The sequence below is a fragment of the Eptesicus fuscus genome, chromosome 6, assembly GCF_027574615.1.
Source record: "Eptesicus fuscus isolate TK198812 chromosome 6, DD_ASM_mEF_20220401, whole genome shotgun sequence".
NCBI classification, from domain to species: Eukaryota; Metazoa; Chordata; class Mammalia; order Chiroptera; family Vespertilionidae; genus Eptesicus; species Eptesicus fuscus.
This window is the reverse complement of record NC_072478.1, coordinates 5,133,210-5,160,966: the sequence shown is the minus strand read 5'-3', so window position 1 is coordinate 5,160,966 and position 27,757 is coordinate 5,133,210. Positions and strand designations below refer to the sequence as shown.

At 45.7% G+C, this 27,757-nt stretch overlaps 2 protein-coding genes across 6 annotated transcripts in view; one reads left to right on the top strand and one right to left on the bottom strand.

Annotated features, from left to right (window-relative positions):
• Window positions 1-7,547: 7,547 nt before the first annotated feature.
• LOC129149547 (uncharacterized) lies at window positions 7,548-13,298 on the bottom strand. Its single transcript, XM_054718304.1, has 3 exons — window positions 13,175-13,298; window positions 9,393-10,181; window positions 7,548-7,672 (listed from the first exon to the last, which is right to left on the bottom strand). The coding sequence occupies exons 1-3, from the start codon at window positions 13,296-13,298 to the stop codon at window positions 7,548-7,550; spliced, it is 1,038 nt and encodes a 345-aa protein (XP_054574279.1).
• Window positions 9,556-27,757, top strand: part of CNOT6 (CCR4-NOT transcription complex subunit 6) — an 89,728-nt gene continuing 71,526 nt past the window's right edge. For 4 of the 5 annotated variants that reach the window (XM_054717098.1, XM_054717096.1, XM_054717097.1 and 1 more), the window contains exon 1: window positions 9,556-9,897. The gene's annotated coding sequence lies outside the window, so the exon portion shown is untranslated. The remainder of the gene's footprint in view (window positions 9,898-27,757) is intronic. The other variant, XM_054717094.1, reaches the window with a different exon arrangement.

Sequence of the window (27,757 nt, the reverse complement as noted above, 5' to 3'; positions counted from 1 at the left end):
GAATTACAGGCCAATATCCCTCATGAACATAGATGCCAAAATCCTCAACAAAATTCTAGCAAATCGGCTCCAGCAGTACATCAGAAAGATCATACACCATGACCAAGTAGGATTTATCCCAGGAATGCAAGGATGGTACAATATCCGCAAATCAATAAACGTGATACATCACATAAACAAATTGAGAGATAAAAATCACATAGTCATATCAATAGATGCAGAAAAAGCATTTGACAAAATCCAACACCCTTTCTTGATAAAAACTCTCAACAAGGTGGGAATAGAAGGCTCATACCTCAACATAATAAAAGCTATTTATGATAAACCCACAGCAAACATCATACTCAATGGGCAAAAACTAAAACCATTTCCCCTAAGAACAGGAACAAGACAGGGATGCCCACTCTCACCACTCCTGTTTGACATAGTACTGGAAGTATTAGCTATCGCAATTAGGCAAGAAGAAGAAATAAGAGGCATCCAAATTGGAAAAGAAGAAGTGAAGCTGTCCTTATTTGCAGATGACATGATATTGTACATAAAAAACCCAAAAGATTCCATCAAAAAACTAATAGACTTAATAAATGAATTCAGCAATGTAGCGGGATACAAAATTAACGCCAAGAAATCTATGGCTTTTCTATACACCAATAATGAACTTACAGAAAGAGAGACTAAAAAAGCAATCCCATTTACCTTCGCACCAAAAAAATTAAGATACCTAGGAATAAACTTAACTAAGGAGGTAAAAGACCTATACGCAGAAAACTACAGGACACTGAAAAAAGAGATAGAGGAAGACGTAAACAGATGGAAGAACATACCATGTTCCTGGATTGGTAGAATCAATATCATTAAAATGTCCATACTACCCAAAGCAATCTACAGATTCAATGCACTCCCCATCAAAATACCAACAGCATATTTCACAGACCTAGAAAGAACTCTCCAAAAATTCATCTGGAATAAAAAAAGACCCCGACTAGCCTCAGCAATCCTGAGAAAGAAGAATAAAGTAGGTGGGATCTCAATACCAGATTTCAAGCTGTATTACAAAGCCACTGTTCTCAAAACAGCCTGGTACTGGCACAAGAACAGACATATTGATCAATGGAACAGAATAGAGAACCCAGATATCGACCCAAACCACTATGCTCAATTAATATTTGACAAAGGAGGCAAGAACATACAATGGAGTCAAGACAGTCTCTTCAATAAATGGTGTTGGGAAAACTGGACAGATACATGCAAAAAAATGAAACTAGATCACCAACTTACACCATACACAAAAATAAACTCAAAATGGATACAGGACTTAAACATAAGACGGGAAACCATAAAAATGCTAGAGGAATCCACAGGCAACAAAATATCAGACATATGCCACAAGAACTTCTTCACTGACACTGCCCCTAGGGCAATGGAAGCTAAAGAGAAAATTAACAAATGGGACTACATCAAAATAAAAAGCTTTTTTACAGCAAAAGAAACCATCAACAAAACAACAAGAAAGCCCACTGCATGGGAAAACATATTTGCAAATGCTATCACTGATAAAGGTTTAATCTCCAACATCTACAGGCAGCTTATGCAACTTAATAAGAGGAAGATAAATGATCCAATAAAAAAATGGGCAACAGACCTAAACAGAATATTTTCAAAAGAAGACAGAAGAGAGGCCAAGAGACACATGAAAACATGTTCAAAGTCACTTATTATCCGAGAGATGCAAATCAAAACAACAATGAGGTACCATCTCACACCTGTCAGAATGGCTATCATCAACAAATCAACAAACAACAAGTGTTGGCGAGGATGCGGAGAAAAAGGAACCCTCGTGCACTGCTGGTGGGAATGCAGACTGGTGCAGCCACTGTGGAGAACAGTATGGAGTTTCCTCAAAAAACTGAAAATGGAACTCCCATTTGACCCAGTAATCCCACTCCTGGGAATATATCCGAAGAAACTAGAAACACCAATCAGAAAGGATATATGCACCACTATGTTCATAGCAGCACAATTTACAATAGCTAAGATTTGGAAACAGCCTAGGTGCCCATCAGCAGATGACTGGATCGGAAAACTGTGGTACATCTACACAATGGAATACTATGCTGCCATAAAAAAGAAGGAATTCTCATCATTTGCAGCAACCTGGATGGAATTGGAGAACATTATGCTAAGTGAAATAAGCCAGTCAATGAAAGAACAATACCACATGATCTCACTCATTTAGGGATAGTAAAGAACATTATAAAGTGGTGAACAAAAAGATAGATACAGAGACAGTAAAGCATCAAACAGACTTTCAAATTACAGGGGGAAAGTTTGGGAAAGGTGGGGGAGTTTTGAAATCAAACGAAGGACTTGTATGCATGCATATAAGCATAAACAATGGACGCAAAACTCTGGGGGGCAGGGCATGTGTGGGTGTGGTGTGGGGGGGTAATAGTAAGATATGTACACATATAATACCTCAATAAAAATATTTAAAAAATAAAAATTAAAAAAAAAAAAATAAAAGCATAAAATAAGATACATGGGATTATAAAGGAAACTAGTTATTGAAACTAGAAGCCCATTGCACGAAGTTTCGTGCAATAGACTTTTCCTTCACCTGGCTGCCGGCACCAGTTTTCCGCCAGCAGCAGTTTTCCTCTGGCCACCCGCCTATCGGAGCGCCTCCAGCCAGCATGATCGGCCACCCCAAGAGGAACTCTGATCGATTGGGAGGCGCTCCGATCGGTGGGTGGCCAGAGGAAAACTGGTGCCGGCAGCCACGGAATTGGCCACCCCGAGTTCCACCACCAGCGTCTTCCGCCAGCCCCATGGGTCCTTCGGCAGCGCCGGCCATTTAAGCCTGCGGTAGGAGTGGGGGGCGGGGACTCACTGCCAGCCAATCGGCCACACTGAGTCCCGCCCCCCGCGCCTCCAGCTGGTCCAATCGTGGGCGTAGCGGAGTGATGCAATTTGCATATTACCTTTTTATTATGTAGGATAGTTACCAAATTATTTTAAGTATTATGATAGAAACAATATTTATGTGCTTAAGTAGCATATCAAATAACAAGATCTAATATCTACCAATTTTCAAAATAGTAAATGAGTAAACATGATATTTCAAGATACCCCCAACATTTTCTTTCAGGCTGACGGAAATGCCCACAGAGGCAGAGGAGTTGCCCAGGGGATCATCAGTCAAAAGACACTGCCCATGTGGATGCTCTCCAGATAAACATCATTCCACTGTGGTTTCCCGGGGGCTGGAAGTCCCACCGACAATGTCAGGTTTTGGAAACTGTACAGGCCTGTCTCAAACAAGAGTCAGCTTTCCCTAAACTTTTTTTAGGCCGGTTTCCATAAGAAATAGCCTTCAGATTCCCCTCCTAGTTCAGCATACTGCTCTCATTCCAATATCCTATTTAAAAAAAAAAAAAAGAACACCACACATTTTTTTGCCCAGGGTAGGTGATTAACCTGCCCATAGGCCTTAAATCTAACACTCTTAAGGGCTACCCTATATTTGTACTTTCAGTAACAGGAGACAGTCAGTATCCTTATCTAGCAGGCATGTTTGAAGATGTTTGGTCTGTTTGTCTGTTTGGTTATTTAAAACCAATTCAGATCTTTGGGGACTGTGGCTAGGGTGGGGCCAGGGATGATACCTCCACTTTCTTCTTTATGCGTTTCTGCTGTTTAGTCTTTTTTTTTTTTTTTGAAACCATGACCAAAAATTATTTTTTAACAATGAAAAACATGGTTTAACAATGAAAAACATGGTTTGAATAACATATACTTAGAAATAGATTTGCTGTCTTTCCCCTTCCCATTACTTCTCTAAGGTGAGTCTGAGCTCTGAAGTGGGAGTGCCTCCCCTGTCTCCCACAAGCTAAGGCATTGAGGCACCTTCTCTTGACTCCTCACACTGCAGTGAAACCAGGGTCAGACAGGTGCCTGGAGAATCAGCTGGCAGGGACCCTATGTGGTGGAGGCTTACCAGAGAGCAGATCTTGGGCCTTTGCTTCACACTGCATCTATTCTTTCTTCCAGAAGAAACTTCTCCAATATTTCTCGGGAAAAAGTCTTTGCATATGTGCTTTGAGTGAAGTTGAAGACAATTCAGTTTCATTAGAGGCCATGTGACTTCTTCCTGGCCAGGGTAGAACATCGCCCTGAACATGGTGTTTCGTTCAAGGATGCAAATGAGTCAGTCAGCTGTTGAGGGAAGCTCTCGCCTTCCTTCTCGTCTTGAATCCTGTAGGAGTGGGCATCCATTCTGCTTCCATATGGCTCCTGATGACAAAGTCACCATGGGGGTTAGCAGAGCTGAGAGTGGCATTAGCCCCTAGATCAAGCCACTCCTGAAGTTGATGAACTCTCTCTGCCTTTTTACAGTGATTTGAGCCAACTGATTCCTTTGTTTTCTTAAAGGCACTGGAGATGGTTTTTCAATCAATTGCAGGATAATACAGAGAACCAGGAGATGAAGGACACTCTGGGGAGATCTGACTGGGACCAACAAATTTACTTGTAATAGTGGGCTCTCTCAGAAGAAAACTGGAGGCCCTGAGTCCGGCGAAGGGAAGACAGATGGATGTGTCCATGTCCTTGGCATGGAGTGAGGGATGTTGGTCACCAGTGCTGGCTCCTGGCCAGCAAGTCTTCACCCAGAGAGGAGGCTTCAGACTATCAGAGCTGTGTGGCTTTGCAGGGTCCACAGTTCAGGCTCACCAAGCAACCTCTAGCATGACTTCATTTGCCATGTGCTTTCCTCCTGGGAGACAACGAGCGAATCTTCCACTGCCAGCATCCTGGTCACACAGTAGTTGGGTTTGTCTTGCAAATAAACTTTGGAACCTGCTTCATTTGGCAGTCTCTTGTGCATTATAGCTATTGCAGTCAGTCTGATCAAACTCTCCCATCTCTGGGGATTCTGCAAATTCCAGTTGCTGGACCCACACAGCTATGGTTCACACCCTACATTGACCCTGAGTTTGCATTCTAGTGCTCCAGACGTAACTGAGAAATAGACACCAGAGCAACAACAATAGTCATGACCACCGCTATGTTGTTAGTCTTTGCTATTCATTTGCCCATCCACTATCCAATACCTTTACTGAACATCAAATTAGAAGTATTTGGTTGCAAGTGTCAGAAGCCCAACTCTAACGTAAGCAAAAAATGAAATTATTGGCTCATGTAACTGGGATAGGTCACAGGCTAAAAAGAAATATTACCGAAATCAGGGCTTTAGCAGCTGGCACCAAGATGGTCTCTCTTCATCGCTTTCATCTCTCCGAGTGTTGAGGAAAATGCACTGGCTGCCACCAATTCATGCTGGCCTAGCTTAGCACCCAAATGGAACAAGAACGCTCTTCCTACACCTACTTAGCAATCCCAGTTGTTACATGCCCACCCCTGGGCCTATGGGGCACGGTGCTTATAACAGACGAAGGAGCTGGGAAAGCCTGTGGGTAGAAAAGACTAAAAGTAATTCCATTTGGCAGCATGGAGGTAACACGATTCAGACTTGAGCAGCTCACTGCCTGGCAGGGGAGATGATGACTGCAGGATTTGCTAAGTGTCGTGATGGCAGGAAAGGGGCTGGGAGGCTGAGGAGACCGTGACCAACTCTACCAGGGAAGCCTTCCCAGAAGAGGGGTGAGATGGAATCTGCTCCCCTTCTTCTTTCCACCCACAATTCTCCGAGGGAAGGTCCTTTTCCCACTCTCAGTACGTCTGGTTCATGTGGGGCTGACCTCCAGCCTTGCTGCAGGGGTAGAGACAGGGCTCTGACCAGGCCAAAGAGAGCTGCCCTGCGTTTTTGCTCAAATGATTAGGAAAGAAGTACTCTTTACCCAAGTGGAGAAGCTGATAGAATCTAAGCCTGCATGTGGTAGTGGCCATCTCTCCTGCCTGGCCACATAGCCTGTGTGAAGAAGCCAGCGGGGAGGAGAGCAACGTGAAGGGTGGGGGAGTGTGATTGGTTCCTTTTACTTTTCAGCTACATTCAATATTATTAATTTCAGATGTACAGCATAGTGGTTAGACAATCACGTCCTTTACAGAATGGTCTCCTCTGTTATTTTAAGTATCCACCTGGCACCATAGTTATTATATTACTAGAGGCCCGATGCATTAAATGCGTGTGTGTGTGTGGTGGGGGGGGGGGTGTCTCCAGCCTAGCCTGCACCCTCTCCAATCTGGGACCCCTCAAGGGATGTCCGACTGCTTGTTTAGGCCTGATTCCACCCAGGCCTAAACAAGCAGTCAGACATTCCTCTCACAATCCAGGACTGCTGGCTCCCAACAGCTCACCTGCCTGCCTGCCTGATTGCCCCTAACCGCTTCTGCCTGCCAGCCTGATCACCCCCTAACCACTCCCCTGCCATCCTGATTGATGCCTAACTGCTCCCCTGCCGGCTCAATTGCCCCTAACTGCCTTCCCCTGCCGACCTGGTCACCCCTAACTGCCCTCCCCTGCTAGCCTGGTCGCCCCTAACTACCCTCCCCTGCAGGCCTGGTTGCCCCCAAGTGCCCTCCCCTGCCAGCCCGATTGCCCCTAACTGCCCTCCTCTACCGACCTGGTCCCCCCCAACTGCCCTCCCCTGCAGGCCTGGTCCCCCCCAACTGCCCTCCCCTGCAGGCCTGGGTCCCCCACAACTGTCCTCCCCTGCAGGCCTGGTCACCCCCAACTGCCCTCCTCTGCCAGCCCGGTCACCCCTAACTGCCCTCCCCTGCAGGCCTGATTGCCCCCAACTGCCCTCCTTGCAGGCCTGGTCCCTCCCCTGCTGGCCTGATCACCCACAACTGCCCTCCCCTGCTGGCCATCTTGTGTCCACATGGGGGCAGCCATCTTGTGTGTTGTAGTGATGGTCAATTTGCATATTACCTCTTTATTATATAGGATTGACTATTCTAGAGTCCCAGTGCATGAAATTCTTGCACTGGGGGGGGGGGTTCCCCTCAACCTGGCCTGCACCCTCTCGCAATTGGGAGCCCTGGGGGGATGTCCGACTGATGGCTTAGGCCTGCCAGTCGGACATCCTTAGCACTGCCATGGTGTGCTTGCCAGCCATGAGCTCTGAGCCATGAGCCCCTCTTCTGGCTGAGCGGCACTCCCACTGTGGGAGCGCACTGACCACCAAACGGCAGCTCCTGCGCCGAGTGTTTGCCCCCTGGTGGTCAGTGCACATCATAGTGACCAGTCGTTCTGCTGTTCCGTTGATTTGCATATTACCCTTTTATTATATAGGAGTTTCTATACTGTAATTTACATTGCTGTGACTATTCTGTAACTACCAATTTGTACTTCTTGATCCTTTCACCTTTTTCACCCAGCTCCCCAATTCCCCTCGCCTGTCAACCGCTACTCTGTTCTCTATATCCATGAGTCTGTTTCTACTTTCTTTATTTTGTTCTTTAATTCCACATACAAATGGAATCGTATGGTATTTGTCTTGTGAGATCGGTTCTTGATGGCATCTTATGATGGCCAACCTTCTCAGTTATGAGACACCTGAATACATAAATGACCTTTTTCTGCATCAAGTCCACTTGAGATGTGGTTTCATAACTTGCAACATGAGATCTTGCATGACGGGCATGAGATCTTGCATGAGGGGCATGATGACTGGGATCTGGAAAGCTGAGAGGCGTTTGCTGGGATTTTCTTCAGATATTCAGAAAGAACAGGATGTGCACAGGCAGGTACCCTCTCTGTGGGCACCCCAAATCTACCCAGATGGCCCCAAGTAAGCCTACCCCTCATTGTATGCACATGCAGCTCTTGCATTATATCCTCTCCTCTTGAATTTGGACTTGACTTTGATGCTATGACTGATGGACTCCAGAAGTGACATTCTTCAGAAGGTCTGGAAGCTTCTTCCTCCCCTATGGAGCCCTGGGTTGCCATGCAAGGTGTCCAGGATCACCAGACTGACTACAATAAAAGTGGAGGATGAGATGTGACACAGAGAGAGACCTTACTGGGGGTACCAAGGTGCCGGATGTCCAACTGCCAACCACCATCTCACTAGAGGCATGAGAGACCCTAAGCTAGACCAGCAGAACTGTCTAGCTGGGCACCAGGATCACGAGCTATAATAAACTTGTTTTACACCACTACGTTTTTTGTTATGCAGCTGGACTTTCCCTCCTCCATATACATTGTGCCAATCACAAAAAGTAGCTCCCTCTGGGCAGATGAAACACCAAAAGACCCCCCTCTCTCCAGGCTGGAGCACAGGTTGCCAGGACACAGCACTGACTGGGGAGAGCCCAGCTGGATGTCCCACAAGCAGCCCGGGGTTGGAGGATGTGGAGGGATGCCCACAGGCAGCCCCTTACCCCTGCTGGGCTGTCACGTTGCCAAGCCTGTGTCCAGTGTCCTCTGGCACTAGAGGCCTGGGCTGTCATGTTGATTTCTTGGCAAATGGCAGGCGAGGACCATCTTAAGGCCATGCTGGGGGAGACAAGCCCAGAACACAAAGAGCTTTTGTCCCTCCACCTTTCCCGGCCTTCCCGGCTCTCCTTTGCCGCAGCAGCAGCCACCGTTTCCCACCTACTCCAGCCCGAGGCCTCCTTCGGGTGAGGGGGCGCCTCACTTTATTGCTATTGCCAATTACTGAAACCGGCTTCACTCTCATTTCCTTAGGGTTATTTCAGAAAGGAGCCCACCCTAGTTTGCCCTGAGGTGAGCAGCCGGCCACTCCTTCTCCTCCAGGCCACGCCTGTCCCCAAGTTTCTCTAATGGATTTTGGGTCTGTTGGGTGTTTCTCTTGCCCCTAAACCTCGGGTTTGCTCAGGGCACCGTGGGGCTTGATGCATCCCAGCGCTGGCCCCAGCACAGGGCCTTGCCCACCCGTCAGCGAAGGCGCCCACCCGCCTCAGCCGGCCCTTCCTCCGCACCCTCGGGCGCCACCCGAAAGGCGCGCCTGGACGTGGGAACGCAGCGCCTCCGGTTCCTCCGGCGAGGACCCCAGCCCCACAACTGTCCCCTCGTTTCCTGGACAGAATGACCGACCATTAATGGACCGAAACGGGCCGTTAAGTAGTTGTTTGTTTGTTTTTTCTGCACATTTGAGGCAGGAAGAGTCATGCGACTGTTGACAATCGAATGTCTCCTCTTTAAGGCAAATTAAGATACTGGCTAAGGTCAAAAGTCAGAGCTGGTCTGTGTTGAAAGGCACATGATTGAAAGGCAAAACGCAGGGGAGGAAGATCAAAGAAAAAGAGGGAGGAGAGGAGACCGGAGTGAACAGCCAGGACTAATAGGAGAGAGCGGGTGAAACCCCGAGGAGCGGGGAGAGGGGAAGAGAGGAGACGGGCGGGCGTGACAGGACCTGGGGAGCGGGAAGAGGACCGCAGGCTGGGACGCCGGGCCGGCTCACTGCCCCGGCGCGGGGGGGCGGGGCTCGGCAGCGCGTGCGGGAGCGACCCCCTCGGCGCCGAATGGTCGCGCCCGGCGGCGGCGGCCAATGGGCAGCCGGGATGTTGGAAGGGCGGCGGCGGCCGAGCGCTAGGTGGCTGGGGACGGGGGCGCCGCCATGATGCTTGTTTGCTTTCAATGAAAGCGAGGGGGGCGCGGAGGAGGAGGCGGCGGCGTCGGTGGCGGCGGCGTCGGCGGCGCGGAGGCGAAGGCAGCGGCGGGCGCAGCGAGAAGGGCGAGGCCGGGGACCGAGAGAGTGGGAGGGCGTAGTGGCCGCCCGTCGGCCGGCCGAGGCGGGCGGCTGAGGCGGTGGCGCTCCGCGGGGGAACAAAGAGCGGCGGCTGAGGCGACGGCGGAGCGGCGGCGCTGCAGCAGCGGCCGGGACTGGTATGGTGGTTCCACAGGTCAGACCCCGCTGCACTCACCGGGAGGAGGCGGCAGCGGCGGAGGGCGGCGCCCCCCGAGAGGTGAGCGAGGCGGCCCGGGGCCTGCCGGGCTGCTGCCGCCCCGGCCCCGCTCGGTCCTGCCCCGGGCCGGGGCGCGCGGAGCTCGCCGTGGGAGGGCAGCTGGAGCTTGGCGGGAGGCGGGCCCGCCGCTGGCGGCTGTTGGGGGGCCCCGCGACGCGGCCCGGCGGGGACTTGATTGACGGGCTGCGCGCAGGGACGGGGTGGGAGGCGCCCTGGCCCTCGGACCCCGGGACCCGGGGCCAGGATGGTGGCAACTTTGGAGGAGTGGCTGCGTGGGTTGCGCGCTGCGGAGCGAGCACTAAGTAGTTAGAGCCCAGCTGGAAACCCACTGTCCACCCCTCCCCCAAAGTATTCAAAATTTAGTTTAACGCAGATTTTGGGGGGTGGAGGGTGGGAATGTCATGGTTAAAGAAGCACTTGGCACCGAATAAAGGGATTTGTGGTGTTGCTAAGGACTCGTTGCTAGTCCTAATTGCTTACAGCAGTTTATTCCAGTAACCGGAATCACAGCTGTTTTTCTTTGACTCTCTCCCTTCCTCACCTTCCCCAAAAAGCCTGCTAACTAAACTCTGTACCCTGCTTTAATTGTTAACTCCAATGACAGTGTTGGAATTATAATACTGAAACTTTCTTAAGGCCTAAGAACTCTATATAGTTAGTTCTGCTGTAAGTAAAGCAACATAGGTTCCTAAAAGTCATTATGGTCTGCAAAATTGTGCAGTAAAAACTACAGGCCTTATCGGAAAAAATGGGATTGAGGTGCAACACTCGAAAACTTTGTCAGTAACTTTTAAAAAATATATATTTTATTGATTTTTTACAGAGGGGAAGAGAGGGATAGAGAGTTAGAAACATCAGAGAAACTTCGAGCAGCTGCCTCCTGCACACCCCCTACTGGGGATGTGCCCGCAACCAAGGTACATGCCATTGACCATAATTGAACCTGGGACCCTTCAGTCCGCAGGCCGACGCTCTATCCACTGAGCCAAACCGGTTAGGGCAGTAACTTATTTTTCAAAAGGTAACCTGAAAAAATGGTAGCACAGTTTTACATGTTAAATGGTTAAGCAGTATGTACATACTACGGTAAATGTGGCACTTACCCTGGAAAAAGACCTGGTTTGCTTGTAGAAATGGTCATAAGAATGGTTGCTGCTTGTGAGTTACTGAGAAGTGGTGGAAGTTGACCTGAACTCAGAATGTTATAACAACACCAAATAGGGTGGGTGTGTCTTGGAACATACACGCACAAACACATGGTGAACTGATGTAGTTAGTAGGTGTTTGAGGTCTGTGTTTTGTGTATTTCTGTGCAGCCAGTTCATTGAGGTGTAGTTTTCTACCTCTAGTATTTTTCACAGACAAGCAATTGAGAATTCTGCGTTATGCTCAGATTCCCTAACTTATCAATCATGTTGGAACAAATTCACATTTTCAGAACAAGCAGTATCGCAAACCGGATTATACTCGAATACAGCATTTTAAAAGAGTACTGTAATATTCGGTTCAAAAAATAATTGAACACCTGTGTGTCAGGCACTGTGGTATAGATTTGCTACCTTTATGGGCTTATGGGCTTTGTCCCAAGTGGGTAAAGCCTTCATGAGGTTATATGGTAATGAGGAATATACAAAGCTTTTGGGGCATGCTAAGGAAAGAGCAACTAACTTCTGCTTGGTCTTTGTATCCAGAAAGAGGATTACTGGTGATTCTCTAGATACCTCAAGAAGTTGCATATAGATTTTTTTTTTACTAGGAAAATTTAGAGTGGGGGATATTGCAAGCCCTTGCTAAGAAAAGGCCACACAGAAATGAAGATTTATTAAGTAAAAAATATTTGCACTTAGCTTTTTGAGGAGCAGATTTTTTTCTTCTGTAAAATTGTGTCTAGTTGTATGTAAACACCACAGCATCATAAAGCAATATCTGGTAAAGCTAACTGCCATGTTTTAGACCAATAACTTCATATATTTTCACCTAAAGTAGTTGAAAATGAAACTATAGTTTATTTAGAACATTAAAAAATTATCACCGGTTTCTAATTTTAGAGAAATTTACAGAAACTCAGATTTAGGGATTTGTAGTCACAGAAAGAAAATAATAACTTTGTTGAATGCTAATGGTGTAATAGGCACTGTGCATTACATGTGTTATCTCATTTAATCCTCACACCAAAATTGTGAGGTAGATATTTTATAAATGAGGAAATTTTAGCCTTAAAGATGAATGTAAACATACGCTTGCAGAGCTGGGACTTTACATAGGTCTGTTTGACTCTACTTTGTGTTCTTAATGACGTGGTATTGTGCTCTTTCTACTTCCCTCCTGCCATTTGATATAAATGTAATATAGGGAGACCCAGTTGCTGCTACACATTGATAAGCACTTACATTAGAAGCTGATCATGTAGACAAAGGATGGGGGGAAGTGTGTTCCAGGACCATGCAATCTTAATACTTGTGATTATTTTTTTGGTTATGATCAAAAACCTCATGAGAATCCATGTAAGAATACTATTTGCTTGTCAGAAATCCAGTTTTAAAGCATTTTACTATCTTAGGGAAAGACAGTCACACATCTTTTGTCAAAAAGTGCATGACAGAACTCCATTTGAACACTGAACACATTTGCTTTAGATTTCTTTCCTAAGTCTTCTGAAATATCCTTCATTGGCTTTAGAGCAATATTCTAGTGTGATTAGAGACTTGTTTTTTGTAAGATCAACAATTCATGAATAATTTCTTAGTTTTAGAGGGGAAAAAGGACTAGTTGGTAAAATGACTATATACTTGAATTATTAGCTAGAATAAATGTTTACTCCCTTAAAAAGCCAAGTCCTGCCTGGTGTTGCTCAGTGGTTAGCATGTTGGCTCACAGGTGCCCAGGTTTGATTCCCGGTCAAGGCCACTGTACCTAGGTTGTGGGTTTTCTCCCTGCCAGTGGTAGGGATGGTGCAGGAGGCAGCCAGTTGATTGCATATTTCTTTCCCCCTCCTTCCCTTCCACTCTCTCTGAAAAGCAATGGAGAAAATATCCTTGGGAGAGGAATAACCAAAAAAAGGCCAAAATTCCTACTAGATAGTGGTAGCTAGAATATGATTCATTGTAAGAGAGAGAGGAGCAAATAGATGATGGAAAGTCTGGCAAAAGATAAGAAAGAGAAATGAAAAAAATTTCTGTTGGCAGCTATCATTTGGTACAGAAGCTGTAAAGTAGATGGTTGTTGCTTGTCTCATGCTAAGGAACAGATTTAGAATTGATGGCCTCCCTTTCCTTACCTTTTTGATCTTGGTGAAGTTTTACCACACAAATCATGGCTTTCATACCCGGTGCATTGGTGAACAGTCGGCTTTTGCTAATTAGTTCACAAATCCTGTTTGTCTTAATGTTTTCTTGCTCCATCTTCTACACTAATAAAAGAGAAACATGCAAATTGACTGTCACTCCGCTACGCTACCAGCCAATCAGGAGCAAGTATGCAAATTAACCCAACAAAGATGGTGACGCCCATAGCGGCCAGGCAGTGCTGGGGCTATTGGGGGCCAGATCGGAGACACAAGCACGCAGTCCTGGCACCCAGCAGTCCCAAGGCCCGCCATTGCGGTGCTGGGGCTGCTGGGGGTCGGATCAGAGACACAAACCCATAGTCCTGGCACCCAGCAGCCCCAAGCCCCACGGCTGAGGCGCTGGGGCTGCTGCGGGGAGGGGGCAGTGGAGACACAAACCACAAGAAACCTGTGGAAAGGGAGATAAACTATCATAACTTTATCTCCCTTTCCACAAGATGAAAAAACTGACCTTGGTTTATTTAGTGATGTAGCCCACACCTTTCTACAAGCACAGGGTATGTTATGACCACTCCCAGGAATGTCTTCTGGTCAGAATACCGTCTCCAGGGTTATAACGCTACTGTGGCAAATCATCTAAGAGAGGAAATAAGCTTTTGTTGGGTTTATTCTGAAGGTCAGAGAACATGCCACCCCAATATATGCTGTGTTGTTATATTGATGATTTTGAGCTGCATATGCTTGAAAAACAGCAAATGCATGCAGAGGCTTTCACTGAAGTCTCCTGATTTGCCTAAAATCAGACCCCCCAAAAGGAGCTTAAATGTCATAGGTCCCCTTGATTGGAGAAGTGTCATCAGGCAGAGGAGACTGACTCCTGTCACAGGACAGGAGAGTAGAAGTTGACATCACACCCAAACTTTTTTACAAACTGTTTCTCCCCACCCCCATTCATCTTTCCTAAAAATCATTTACTCTCCTCTAAGAGGCCTACATATCCCGTCCCCTTTCCCTAGGAAGAAGGTATTTAAATCTGCTTTCTAACCACCTTGGGGAGTTACTCATTTTTCCCTGGGATCTCCCATGTATACATGAGGTACACATATTAATGAACTTTTGTTTTTCTCTTGGTGATCTGTCTTTCATTACAAGGGCCTCCACTAAGGACTCAGAAAGTAGAGGAAAACTATTTTTCCTCCTCCATAATTCTGTCTTGGGAAATTAAGTCCCCAGCTGAACAATGAAGTTGGCTCAAGTACCAAGCTGTCCCGGCTGACGTGAGGGAAGCTTCTAGGGAGAAATCAATGATATTGGCATCAAAGTGCGATGGAGGGCACATGCATGGTTGCTGGTGGGAATTTAAAGTGGTTCAACATTTTTGGAGGATGATTTGGCAAATTCGATAGAAATGTTCAAGGTACATCCAAGAGTCTTCTAGGAATCGCATCTGCTGAGATAAAGCACAAGCGCATAAGCCCTGTTCAGAACCCAGGATGCTACTGCGGGCTCCCTTTCCACGATAGGAAAACCTGGAAACAACCTGCATTTTTAGGACAAGGTGGCATCTATACTAATAAAAGGGTAATATGCTAATTAGACTGAACATCTTCCGGATGACCTTCCGGACAAAGCCATGTTGGCGGGGCCAAGACAGAGGAGGTTAGAGGCAATCAGGCAGGCAGGGGAGAGCAGTTAGGGCGAACAGGCTGTCAGGGGAGAGCAGTTAAGGGGATCAGGCCAGCAGGGGAGAGCAGTTAGGAGGGTCAGGTCGGCAGGGGAGAGCAGTTAGGGGGATCAGGTTGGCAGGCAGGTGAGCGGCTAGGAGCCAGAGGTCCTGAGGGGGACCCCCTTCCCATGCACGAATTTCGTGCACCAGGCCTCTAGTACTTTATATTTGACTTAAAATATAGAAATTAACATTTCTAAGCTAGCATATATTTGTATTTATTTAGAGTTGGAATTTGTGGATGTCCTGTACTTGGTGTGCCTTTATGGTTGTATTTTGAATTAATTTACTGGGTTGAATGAAATTGCTAGTTTTGACCATTTTTGACCCTCAAAATTGTGGTTGTTGCAGTATACATCCTGGCTTCCTCTGACTGTATTTTATATTCATTCATGTGTTTTGGGGTACATGGACATGGTTAGAAATGCATTTTAACAACAGTCTAGTAAACTGTTATGGGCTGGGCCTTGTGGATGCAGCTGCGTGTGCCAACTTTTCCTTTTAGAACGTTGTATTGACTACTACATACGTCTTCTGTTTAGCTCCAGGTTTGGAGGGATATTTTAGCATAATCTAAAAAAATCTGTTTTCTCAGAGGTCTTATTGGTTGGAAATTTTAGTTAAACTAATTTGGACTGAAATTTAGTTTTGTACTACTTGAGAAAAGGATTTAAGGAAATTGAAATGAGATTATTGGGGTGCGGGGGGCTTGGGGGTGCTAATACTTGTGATTCTCTCTTTGGTTATGAGTGTATGGATAGTTTTCCAGAGGCTAAAAAAATGTGTGATATCTGATCAGATTGAATTCCAAGCAGATATGTGAATCCAGCTGTCTTCTAGTTTGTCAGATATTGAAGAGATTTGCAAAAATGTAAGATGCTATCATTCTGCTCATGAAATTTTGTTTTTGTAAATAGTTACTTTTAAACATTTTTATTAGCCCTAGCCAATTTGGCTCAGTGGATAGAGTGCTGGCCTGCGGACAGTAGAGTCCCGAGTTCAATTCCAGTCTAGGGCACGTACTTTGGTTGTAGGCTCCTCCCCGGCCCTAGCCCTAGTCCTAGTCCTAGTTCTAGTCCTAGTCCTAGTTCTAGTCCTAGTCAGGGCTCCTGTAGGAGGCAGCCAATCAATGTGTTTCTCTCACATTGATGTTTCTCTCTGTTTTTTCCTCTTCCAGCTCTCCCTAAAAATCAATGAAAAAAATATCCTCGGGTGAGGATTGACAACAACAACAAAATTAAAAAAATGTTTATTAATTTGTGATAGGTTTATTATATTTAATGAGTTAATAAATAATTTAAAATGTCTTAGTTCTAATTACTACTGTGGTAAATATTGATAGATATAACCCACATAAATAAAAACTCTTTGAGGTACTCATTAATCTTTAAGAATATAAGGGTCCTGAGATATAGAGTTTGACATTTGGGAGACTACAGGTGGAGAGTATCTTGGAAAAGATGATACATCTGAAAAAGAAACGAGGGCTCGTGGTCTCAGCAACATAATTGGAGAATGAACATGAAATCTTGGCCTTTATCAGGGACAAAATAATAGAGTTGTTTGAGACAGTGATGTAATAGACTACAGCTTTGCAACTAGATGTTCCAGGTTCAAATCCCAGCTCTCCTACTTGTGTGTGACCTTGAGCAAGTTATTTTAACCCTAACTCAGTTTCCTCAACTGAAAATGAGAATAGCACCTACCTCATGGATTGCTGTGAGAATTAAATTGAGATAATCAGGCAAATGGCACAGTGGTTGAAAGCAACAGACTTATGGATCAGACTTTGATTAAAAATCATAATTGTGGCACTACTATCTCTGACCTCAGACAAGTTACTCATTCTCTGGACCTTGCTTTCTTTGTGTATTTCTTTGCTGGAGTCCTGAGGATTAAAATGAAATAATGCATGCGAAGGGCCTGATAGACCTGCCCAGTGGCGAATGCTCAAATGTTAGCAGTTACATGCCTAGTGCAGAGTGTGGCAGATAGGTACTCAACAGTTTTGCCATTACCCTTATCTGTTTGAGGTTTGCTCTTATTTTGCCATAGCACATTACTCAGATTACTTTTATATAGTTTAACCTTTTAGTTTGTCCCATTATTGCTTATCCCAGGCTATCATAGAATCAATATTCTCAGTCTTTGATCACCAAGACCCTTTCTACCTGATTTCTCTAGATTTCGCTTTTAAGATTAGAAGCCTAAATATTAGTTTTTATTCTTGGTAAGATAGACATTGCTTCTGCTAGCACACTTGACTAATAAAATGCTTGCTTTTTTTTTTTTTTTTTTTTTTCCTATCACAGCTTATCCCCTCAAATTGTTATGTCTTCCCCAAGTACTTATGTATGCCAGGCTCTGAAGATATAAAAATATTTAAAATACTAGAGGCCTGGTGCACGAAATTCGTGCAGTCAGGGGGGGGGGGGGTCCCTCAGTCTGGCCTGTCAGATATCCTTAGCACTGCCACACAGGCGGGAGAGGCTCCCGCCACCTCTGCTGCGCTTGCCAGCTGTGAGCCCTGCTTCTGGCTGAGCAGCGCTCCCCTTGTGGGAGCGCACTGACCACCGGGGGCAGCTCCTGCATTGAGCATCTGCCCCCTGGTGGTCAGTATGCATTGTAGTGACTAGTTGTTCTGCCGTTTGTCAATTTGCATATTAGCCTTTTATTATATGGGACTAGAGGCCCAGTGCACAAAATTTGTGCATGGGGGGGTGAGTCCCTCAGCCCAGCTTGCACCCTCTCCAATCTGGGACCCCTCGAGGGATGTCCGACTGCCCGTTTAGGCCCGATCCCAGTGGAATCGGGCCTAAACAGTCAGTCGGACATCCTTCTCACAATCCAGGACTGCTGGCTCCCAACCGCTTGCCTGCCTACCTGACTGATTGCCCCTAAGCACTTCTCCCTGCCAGCCTGATCACCCCCTAACCACTCCCCTCCCAGCCTGATCGACGCCTAACTGCTCCCCTGCTGGCCCGGTTGCCCCTAACTGTCCTCCCCTGCAGGCCTTGTCCCCCCTAACTGCCCTCCCCTGCAGGCCTGGGCCCCCTCAATTGCCCTCCTCTGCCAGCCCGGTTACCCCTAACTGCCCTCCCCTGCTGGCCTGATTGCCCACAACTGCCCTCCCCTGCAGGCCATCTTGTGTGTTGGAGTGACAGTCAATTTGCATATTACTCTTATTAGATAGGATAAGTAAGTGTAAGATACCTATATTAGAGTAGGTAAGTGAAACATTAAAAAAATAAGGTGGGATTAAAGAATAGGAAAGTAGAAATTATCTTCAAGATTCAGAATAAGCAGGGAATAATAAACCCCTGTGTTTGGGAGGGATAGTGAAGAAAGACCTTTTTAAAGTTAGTTATTTGAATTGGCATTTGAAGGATTACTAGAGTTCCTAGGTTTTTGCGGGGAGGGAGAGAGAGAGCAGAAGCAATAGCATATGCTAAGGCCATGGGGGTTTGTGAGAGGTTACTGGGAATGCAGGAGACCCAGATGATGAGACTAGAGAGGCACACAAAGACCTGGTTATAAATATATATACCTTCTTTGTTTTATAAATGAGCCTGGGTTTCCTCTTATTTACAAAGACCTGGTTATAAATATATATACCTTCTTTGTTTTATAAATGAGCCTGGGTTTCCTCTTATTTAGTTAGTGCAACACATATTTGAGCTTCTTTTGTATCAGGTGCTTTGTTAGAGTCCAAGAATACAAAGATGAAGGAGATGTTGTATTAGAACCACGAGGTAAGTATCTGTGCTTTTAGGTCATTTTGGACAGTACCTAGGATGCATTCAAGTGGGGGAGAGTATAAGAACAAACTTGGGCTGAGACTGGTACGATGACTCAGGTAAGAGCCCAGGGAAGTAAGGCAAAGTGGATGAAAGATTTAGGAGGTAAAATGGGCTAGAACTAGAGACTGGATGTGAAGACTGTGATTAGCTGGGAAATAAATAGTCAAGGATAATACTGATATTTCTGGCTTGGAAAACTGGGTGGGGATTATAGGAGGAGGGGGAGGTTTGAAAACCAAGAGGACAATTTCACTTTTTTGTAGGATTTTTTTTTTTTTTTTAATCCTTACCTGAGGACATGTTTATTGATTTCAGAGAGAAACATCGATTGGTTGCCTCGTATGCATCCCAACTAGGGACCGAACCCACAACCTCGGTACATGCCCTGACTAGGATTCGAACCCTCGACATTTCAGTGTACTGAACAATGCTCCAACCAACTTTGCCACACTGGCAGGGCTAGTAAGATCTTTTTGATACCTTGTTTCTTTCACTAGCTTTTTATTCTATTCCTTCTATGCAATTCAAATACCTTGCTTTGAGAGATTATCATGAGTTGCCCAATATAGTATCATTATTTATAATAGTAGCCTTGAAATCCACAAATACACAGTTAGGATTTAAGCTTTGCTTTTTAGATAAGAGTAATCATATCTTGGACAGGTTTTTAATACTTTCTTGTTTTGCCATTAAGGGTGTTAGTGATAGACATTTTGCCACTAACGACAGCTCCTGAATGAGGTTTATCATCTGTGTAAATGTTTAATTGTGGTGGAAAGCTGGGTAGAAAGAGAAGAAAACAAGTGTGATGACATTGAGAATCAGGATGATTTGGGTTTAAAGTGAGATGTGGAAGTACCTTAACTGCATTGAGGCTATAAAAAAGACCTAGGACCCTGACTGGTGTGGCGCCATGGTTAGAGCATCAGCTTGTGGGCCAAAGGGCCGCAGGTTTGAGTCCTGGTCAAGGGCATGTACCTGGGTGGTGTGAGAAATGACTCGCCTGTTCAAATTTCAAATGAGAAACAGAAGCATGGCGAAAATGAGACTTTTAATAATACCCTTGAGAGCGGGAGCCCATTGTACAGGAGCACAAGTGGGGCAGGGAACATAGCCTTTTTTAGTTCCTCCTCCGGTTCCTCATTGGCTGAGGACTATTTGGTCACTATCTATATATATAAACAGGGAATATGCTAATTAGCCCAGATATGCTAATTTGTCACGACCAGTCAGGCACTTAATAATCACTACCAGTCAGACGCGGCGGAAGTGGCCACCGGCAGGGCACGAGCAGGCCTGCGGTGCTGCCCAGCCAGGGGTTGCAAGCAAGCATGCTGCGCCGCCTGTCCTGGGAGCGGCCCCCAGCAGGAGTGGCCACCGGCGGGGCACGCATGGGCCCGAGGCGCTGCCCAGCTGGGGGTCGTGAGCAAGCACACCACGCCACCTGTCCAGGGGTCATGAGCAAGCATGTTGCGCCCCCTGTCCTGGGAGCGGCCCCTGGCGGAAGTGGCCCCCGGCAGGGCGCACGAGGGCCCTTGGCGCCACCTAGCCCAGAAGCCAGCTGGCAGGGGGTCACAGTCAAGCACGCCACGCCATCTGTCTTGGGAGTGGCCCCCAGCGGAAGTGATGACCGGCGGGGGCATGCGTGGGCCCGCAGCAATGCCCAGCCTGGAGGCTGGCTGGTTGGGGGTCACGAGCAGGCCGGCAGCATCCCTGCCCTGTGCTGAGGTGGAGTGGCCCCCAGAGGAAGTGGCCACCAGCTGCCTGCCTGCGTGGCATGGCCTGTGTGCGTCCCCATCCAGTGCTGAGGTGAAGCTGCCTGCATCTCTGGCCAGGGACGTGACACTGCCTGCGTGTGTCCCCCTGAGTCTTGCCCAGTGGGGGTGGGGGTTGCCGAGTCTGAGTCTCAAGTGATTTTGAGGCGTGCACATGTGTGCGGGGTCTTGCCTCTGGCTCTCACAGCGCACCCAACACTCTGACAGGAGGGAGGAGGGAGCCTGATACCCGCACCCAGGACCCACACAGCACGGCACCTGCACCTAGGACCCACACAGCAGGGCAGCGGGAACCCCATCCGTTGCGGAATTGGCCAATGGTTAGCTTGCTGTCAGTAGCCTGACAGCCAGGAATCCTATTCACCGGCACCCAGGACTCACACATTAGGGCGGCAGGAGATTCCACATCATTATGTGTTTAATAATACTTTGTGGACAAAATGCCGAAAGGGTGGGAATAAAGTATTGGGTAGACTGTTCACTGTGAGCTTTAGAGAACCAGAACGATATTACCTTAGACTTTTGCTTCTGCGTGTAAAAGGTGCGATAAGTTTTGATGATCTGCAAACTATAGGAGGTGTAATTTATGACACATTTCGTGAAGCTGCTAAACATCGAGGATTATTAATCGACGACACTATCTGGAAATATATGATTGATGATGCAATCATCCTTACTATGCCCAAACAACTACGGCAACTTTTTGCATACATGTGTGTGTTTGGATGTCCTTCTGATGCAAATTATGGCATGAGAATAAAGCTCATTTATTTTTGTTGGAAATTACACCAAAGAGAAGGTGCCTGTGTAAACTGTGAAATGCATGCCCTTAATGAAATTCAAGAGGTATTCATATTGCATGGAATGAAATGTTCACATTTCAAACTTCCAGACTATCCTTTATTAACGGATACAAATACATGTGATGAATTGTATGAGCGAAAACAGGCAGAGGTTTTGATAAATTCTCTGAATAATGAACAGTTAGCAGCCTTTCAGACTATTAACTTCAGCCATCAAAGATCAAACTGTACACCCAAATGCTTTTTCTTGTATGGTCCAGGTGGTAGTGGAAAAACATCTTTATAAAGTTTTAATACATTATATTAGAGGTCATGGTGGTACTGTTTTACTCACGGCGTCTACAGGAATTGCTGCAAATTTACTTCTTGGTGGAAGAACATTTCATTCCCAATATAAATTATCAATTCCATTAAATGAAACTTCAATTTCTAGACTCAGTATAAACAGTGAAGTTGCTAAAACCATTAAAAAGGCCAAACTCATTATTGATGAATGCACCATGGCATCCAGTCATGCTATAAACGCCATAGACAGATTATTAAGAGAAATTATGAATTTGAATGTTGCATTTGGTGGGAAAGTTCTCCTTCTCAGAGGGGATTTTTGACAATGTCTCAGTATTGTACCGCATGCTATGCAATCGGCCATAGTAGAAACGAGTTTAAAATACTGTAATGTTTGGGGATGTTTCAGAAAGTTGTCTCTTAAAACAAATATGAGATCAGAGGATTCTTCTTATAATATAGTGAATGGTTATTGAAACTTGGAGATGGCAAACTTGATAGCAGTTTTCATTTAGGAATGGATATTGAAATCCCTTGTGAAATGATTTGTAACAGATCTATTATTTGAAAGATGAAACAGAGGGCCGGAGACCAGGATATCAGGACACAGGCTTTATTGGAGGAGAAGACCCCCTGCTGGGCTGCCTTCCAAAGGAGAAAGAGCACACATGCAGGGGTGAACACGCCTTTTGAGGGGAGGAAAGGGAAGGGATGGGGCTTAGGGCACTCAGCACATGCTGATTGGTGGTTTCATATAAGGCACATAATTAGGCACCTAGGGACTTAGGAATCGGGGGCTTAGGGTATTTGGCAGGTGCTGATTGGTGGTTCAATGTACAGTCCATACAAGGTGCCTTATTAGGTGCTCAGGAATTCTATGCTGCAGGTACAGGTTACGTCATACTCCGTCCATCAGTTGGGGGAAGGGAGGATCTATCATTATTAAAGCTACCTTTGGAAATAGAATATCTATAGATAATATTAAAAATATATCTAAATGTGCAATTCTTTGTCCAAAAAATGAACATGTTCAAAAATTAAATGAAGAAATTTTGAATATACTTGATGGAGATTTTCACACCTATTTGAGTGATGATTCCCTTGATTCAACAGATGATGCTGAAAAGGAAAATTGGCAGTAGAGGCTCCCACCACCGCCGCTGCGCTCGCCAGCCTTGAGCCCAGCTTAGAAGCAGCGCTCCCTGTGGGAGCGCACTGATCACCAGGCAGCAGCTCCTGCATTGAGTGTCTTCCCCCTGGTGATCAGTGTGCATCATAGCGACCGGTCATTCTGGTCGTTCCACTGTAACCGTCGCTTTGGCTTTTATTATATAAACTAGAGGCCTGGTGCACGAAATTTGTGCACAGGGAGGGGGGAGGTGTCTCTCAGCCCAACCTGCACCCTCTCCAATCTGGGACCCCTTGGGGGATGTCCGACTGCCTTTCACAATCTAGGACTGCTGGCTCTCAACTACTTGCCTGCCAGACTGATCACCCCCTAACCACTCCCCTGCCAGCCCGATCTACGCCTAACTGCCCTCCCCTGATACCCTGGTCACCCCCAAATGCCCTCCCTTGCATATTCCCTCTTTATTAGATAGGGTTTTTTCTTTAGCATACTTAATGAAATATCTGTTCCCCAGCCTTTTTCACCATGTGGAAAAAGAATAGGTTATGTCATTGCATCTAATGTAGGAAACAGGATACTGATTTGTTTCATTTTAGTGGCACTTGGATTATTGGGATCCAGTTTACAATGAATGAGCAAGTCCCTTTCAAAAGGAGGTTCTCCATCTTCGTTTCTGAATATGACAGCAACCTCGGTTACACGGGGAGAATTATATCTACCTGGGTCACTGTTACAATCATATTTAATCGCCATTGTTACTTCTGTGGGAGCTATACCTTTTGCTGCTGCTTCAGATTGGGCTTCCTTTTCTACCTCATGTAGCATCTTGTACGATTTTGTTAATTCATTTATTTCATGCATGAGGTTACTGATGTTGATCATGAGTCTTTCTGAGCAGCCCTGGTTTTCTGGCATTGCTAATCTTTTACTGGTAGCTTCGGCTGTATCCAAAATATAGAGTTGAGCAAACTTCTGAGAAACACCATCCGAAGGATGTAAAGTTCCAGTACAGTGATAAACTTGTCCGTGTGTTCTAAAACAGTATGGCCCATACCCTGATGGTGATGCAATATTTGCACCCATGGAAGCAAAAGCAAAAGAACTATTTATGGAATGAATATTTTCCATGAAATTTTTACTGTCAGAATCTTCGTTTGTCATTAATCTTTTTAAATATGCTGGGTATTCTGGAAAATGTATATCATTTGGACAGACTTTACCTTTGCTACAACATGGAGTAAATTTTCCATCAGATGGTTTTTCATCAGAGAAATTTAGTGATAGGCAAAATTCACATCTAACAGTCATTGCACCACAACTATGTTTGAGAATTGCATCCTCATGTACTCCATTTTTGATGAGAAGGCAGTTCCTACCAGTATTAGTAGTACTTGTTAATGACTGTTCTTTGCACATATTCTGTCGACACTGCCGCCTTCTTTCAAGTTCAGAGGCATGTTGATCTTTAGACATTTTTTGTCGATGACGCCGGCTTCTTTCAGCTTCAGAGCGACGTTTTTCCAATAGCTGCTCTTCAGATACATTCTGTCGCAGTTGCCGACTTCTTTTAAGATCAGAAGCACGTTGGTCTTCAGACATTTTCTGTTGATAACGCCGGCTTCTTTCGACTGCAGAGCTACCTTGTATCAATAGTAGATGTTTAGACATAGTTCCACCTCCTTGCTGTCAGGTGAATGAGAGTCCTGGCTGTCAGGTGGCAGGGAGCTGTCTGACCAACAGTCAATTCTCTAAGGGTGGGCCTTCCTCTTCTCTGCTGTCAGATGACTGTCAGACCACTAAGAGTTGTCTGACCAATGGGTGATTCTGGCTGATTCTGTTTGGGTGGGACTTCCTCCTCCCTGCTGTCAGAGTCTGGGCCAGCACAAACGGACACAGCATCAAGTCCCCCTGCACCAGAAGACCCAGAGTCAACTCCCCACCCACGTGTGTGTCCCCTGAAAGCAACATCCAGCCTCATGGAGGGGCTGACAGGCCCAGACATGCCAGAGGCTGGGGAGCAATGAGGCTGGATCTGCCACTGGAGTAGGCGGATCCCGCCTGTCCACTTGGTCCCCACGACCCCTGGCCGGGCCCATAGGCCCAAACAATCCAGACACTCCAGAGGTCGCAGAGCAGCCATGCTTGATCTGCTACTGGAGTGGGCGCATCCCACATGACCCCTGGCCAGACACCCCAGGCGCCTCCAAGCTGCACACCCCAGCCGCTGGCGGCGGGGACCGGCCGGTGCGTGGGGCTCGGACGCTTGTGTGGGGGCGTGAGTGCCTCCCAGCCATACTGTGGGACTCCGGAGGGGCTGGACTGGGGGACTCTGGCGGGGCTGAGAGCACTGGGCACCGCCATCTTGTGGCTATGGGCGCTGCCATTTTGTAGCGGAGTGACGTCTAATTTGCGTATTACTCTTTTATTAGATAGGATAGAGAGGAAAGGAGAGGGAGAGAAACATCGATGTGAGAAGGAAACATCAATTGGTTGCCTCCCATGTGCACCCCAACCAAAGATTGAACCCACAACCTGGGTATGTGCCCTGACTGGGAATTGAAACTAACCTTTCGGTTTGTGGGACTGTGATCAACCAACTGAATCATGCCAACCAGGATGATATTTGTACACTTTTTCATTATGCTATCAGTGTATCTTCAGTATATGTTATGAAAATATGGGCTGTAATAAATTTGGCAATGGATTATTGGAAACATGAGTTACATTGTATTTTAGTGTACTGAAAGCTGTGGGTTTTAGATTGGTCTTTGAAGAAGGAAATGGAATGAATTACAGCCAAACCTCAGTTCTTGAACAGTCTCCGATCTCAATTTGGTTTTCTACTAAGTTGTTCACAGAAAAAAATGTCTCCAGTTCTGGACTTGACAACCCATTCATGCTGATACATCAGCATGACAAAAAGTATCTCTTTAGGCCACAAACAGGAGAGAATGCCAATCAGTTTACTACTAGCTTTCCTATTGCTAACACTCAGGAAATTGGGCTGTGAATATTTTCATGTTAGCTTTTCTTGCTGGTGAAATGGATAATTAACACAATTTTAAAACATAAAGAGTCTATCAAGAGTGCTAATGTCGTTCAGGGTATGAAAGAAACCGTGGTCCCAGGCAATTGAAGAGGTAGAAAAACTTGTTGATTTGGGTAAAGGAAAAGCAGCCAGTGACAGCATTTCGGGGCAGTGACCTGAGAGAAAGGGAAGAGGCTGCATGCTGTCCTGAAAGAGCCCTGAAAGGAGTGCTCAAAGTGGCTTGTTTAAGGCTAGTAGGGGGTGGTTAGATAAATTTAAGAAATGTTTGTTTATAGATTAAAAAGTACATTATATGTGTACAGTATATAAAGGTTAAAGCAATCATTTAAGTATCTGGAATGGATTAATTCAATTACATTATTTCCAATGGGAAAAAAACAATTCTATTTTCAAACAAGTTGCTTCCTAGACAGCCTTCCAGAGCAAATTAAGTTTGAGAACCAAGGTTCTACTGTATTATTATTTTGTCTGATCGTACTTTGTGGAAGGCACTCCTGGTTCTAGTGCTATGGGAAACAGCTTGTGAGGCCTTGGTGGGGGTGCTGATAGGGGACAGTGTTTGGGCTTAGCTTTGAAGTATGTATAGAATTTCGGTGTGAGAATGGCATGGAGACAGGGAAGCATGGAGTATATTTGAAGGATGGGAGTTTATCTGCCAGTTGCATCAAAAGATACAGATAGAAAAGTATTAGACAGAAGTCTAGAAAGGTAGAATATTTTGAATTCTAAAGTAAAAGTTTAAATTTTTTTCTAAGCAGTAGTCAGTGGGGTGGAGGAGAGAGGATGTCATAGAATCATAGTTTTAGAGCTGGTAAAGGCACTGTTCTCAAAACTGCCTGGTATTGGTACAAGAACAGACATATAGACCAATGGAACCAAACAGAGAACTCAGAAATTGACTCAAACCATTATGCTCAATTAATATTTGACAAAGGAAGCAAGAGCATACAATGGAGTCAAGACATGGTGTTGAGTAAATAAATGGTGTTGGGTAAATTGGACAGATACATACAAAAAATGAAACTAGATCACCAACTTACACCATACACAAAAATAAACTCAAAATGGATAAAGGACTTAAACATAAGATGGGAAACCATAAAAATTTTAGAAGAATCCATAGGCAGCAATATATCAGACATATGTCATAGCAGCATCTTTACCGATGACAGCTCCTAGGCCTATGGTCGGCAAACTCCTTAGTCAACAGAGCCAAATATCAACAGTACAACGATTGAAATTTCTTTTGAGAACCAAATTTTTAAAACTTAAGCTTCTTCTAACGCTACTTCTTCAAAATAGACTCGCCCAGGCTGTGGTATTTTGTGTAAGAGCCACACTCAAGGGGCAAAGAGCCGCATGTGGCTCGGGAGCCGCAGTTTGCCGACCATGGTCCTAGGGCAATGGAAACTAAAGAGAAAATAAACAGCTTCTGCATAGCAAAAGAAACCATCAACAAAACATCAAGAAAGCCCACTGCATGGGAGAACCTATTTGCCAGTGTTATCTCTGGTAAGGATTTAATCTCCAAAATTTACAGGGAACTCATACAATTTAACAAAAGGAAGATAATCCAATCAAAAATGGGCAAAGGACCTCAATAGACACTTTTTGAAAGGGGACATGAAGGGCAAGAGACATATGAAAACATGCTCAAAGTCACTAATCATCTGAGAGAAGCAAAACAAAACGACAATGAGGTACCATCTGACACCTGTCAGAATGGCTATCGTCAACAAACGACAAGTGCTGGCGAGAATGTGGAGAGAAAGGAACCTTAGTGCACTGCCGATGGGAATGCAGACTGGTGCAGCCACTGTGGGAAACAGTATGGAGTTTCCTCAAAAAATTAAAAATGGAACTCCCATTTGACCCAGTAATCCTACTTCTAGGAATATATCCCAAGAAACTAGAAACATCAATCAGAAAGGATATATGCACCCCTATGTTCATAGCAGCACAATTTACAATAGCTAAGATTTGGAAACAGCCTAAGTGCCTATCAGC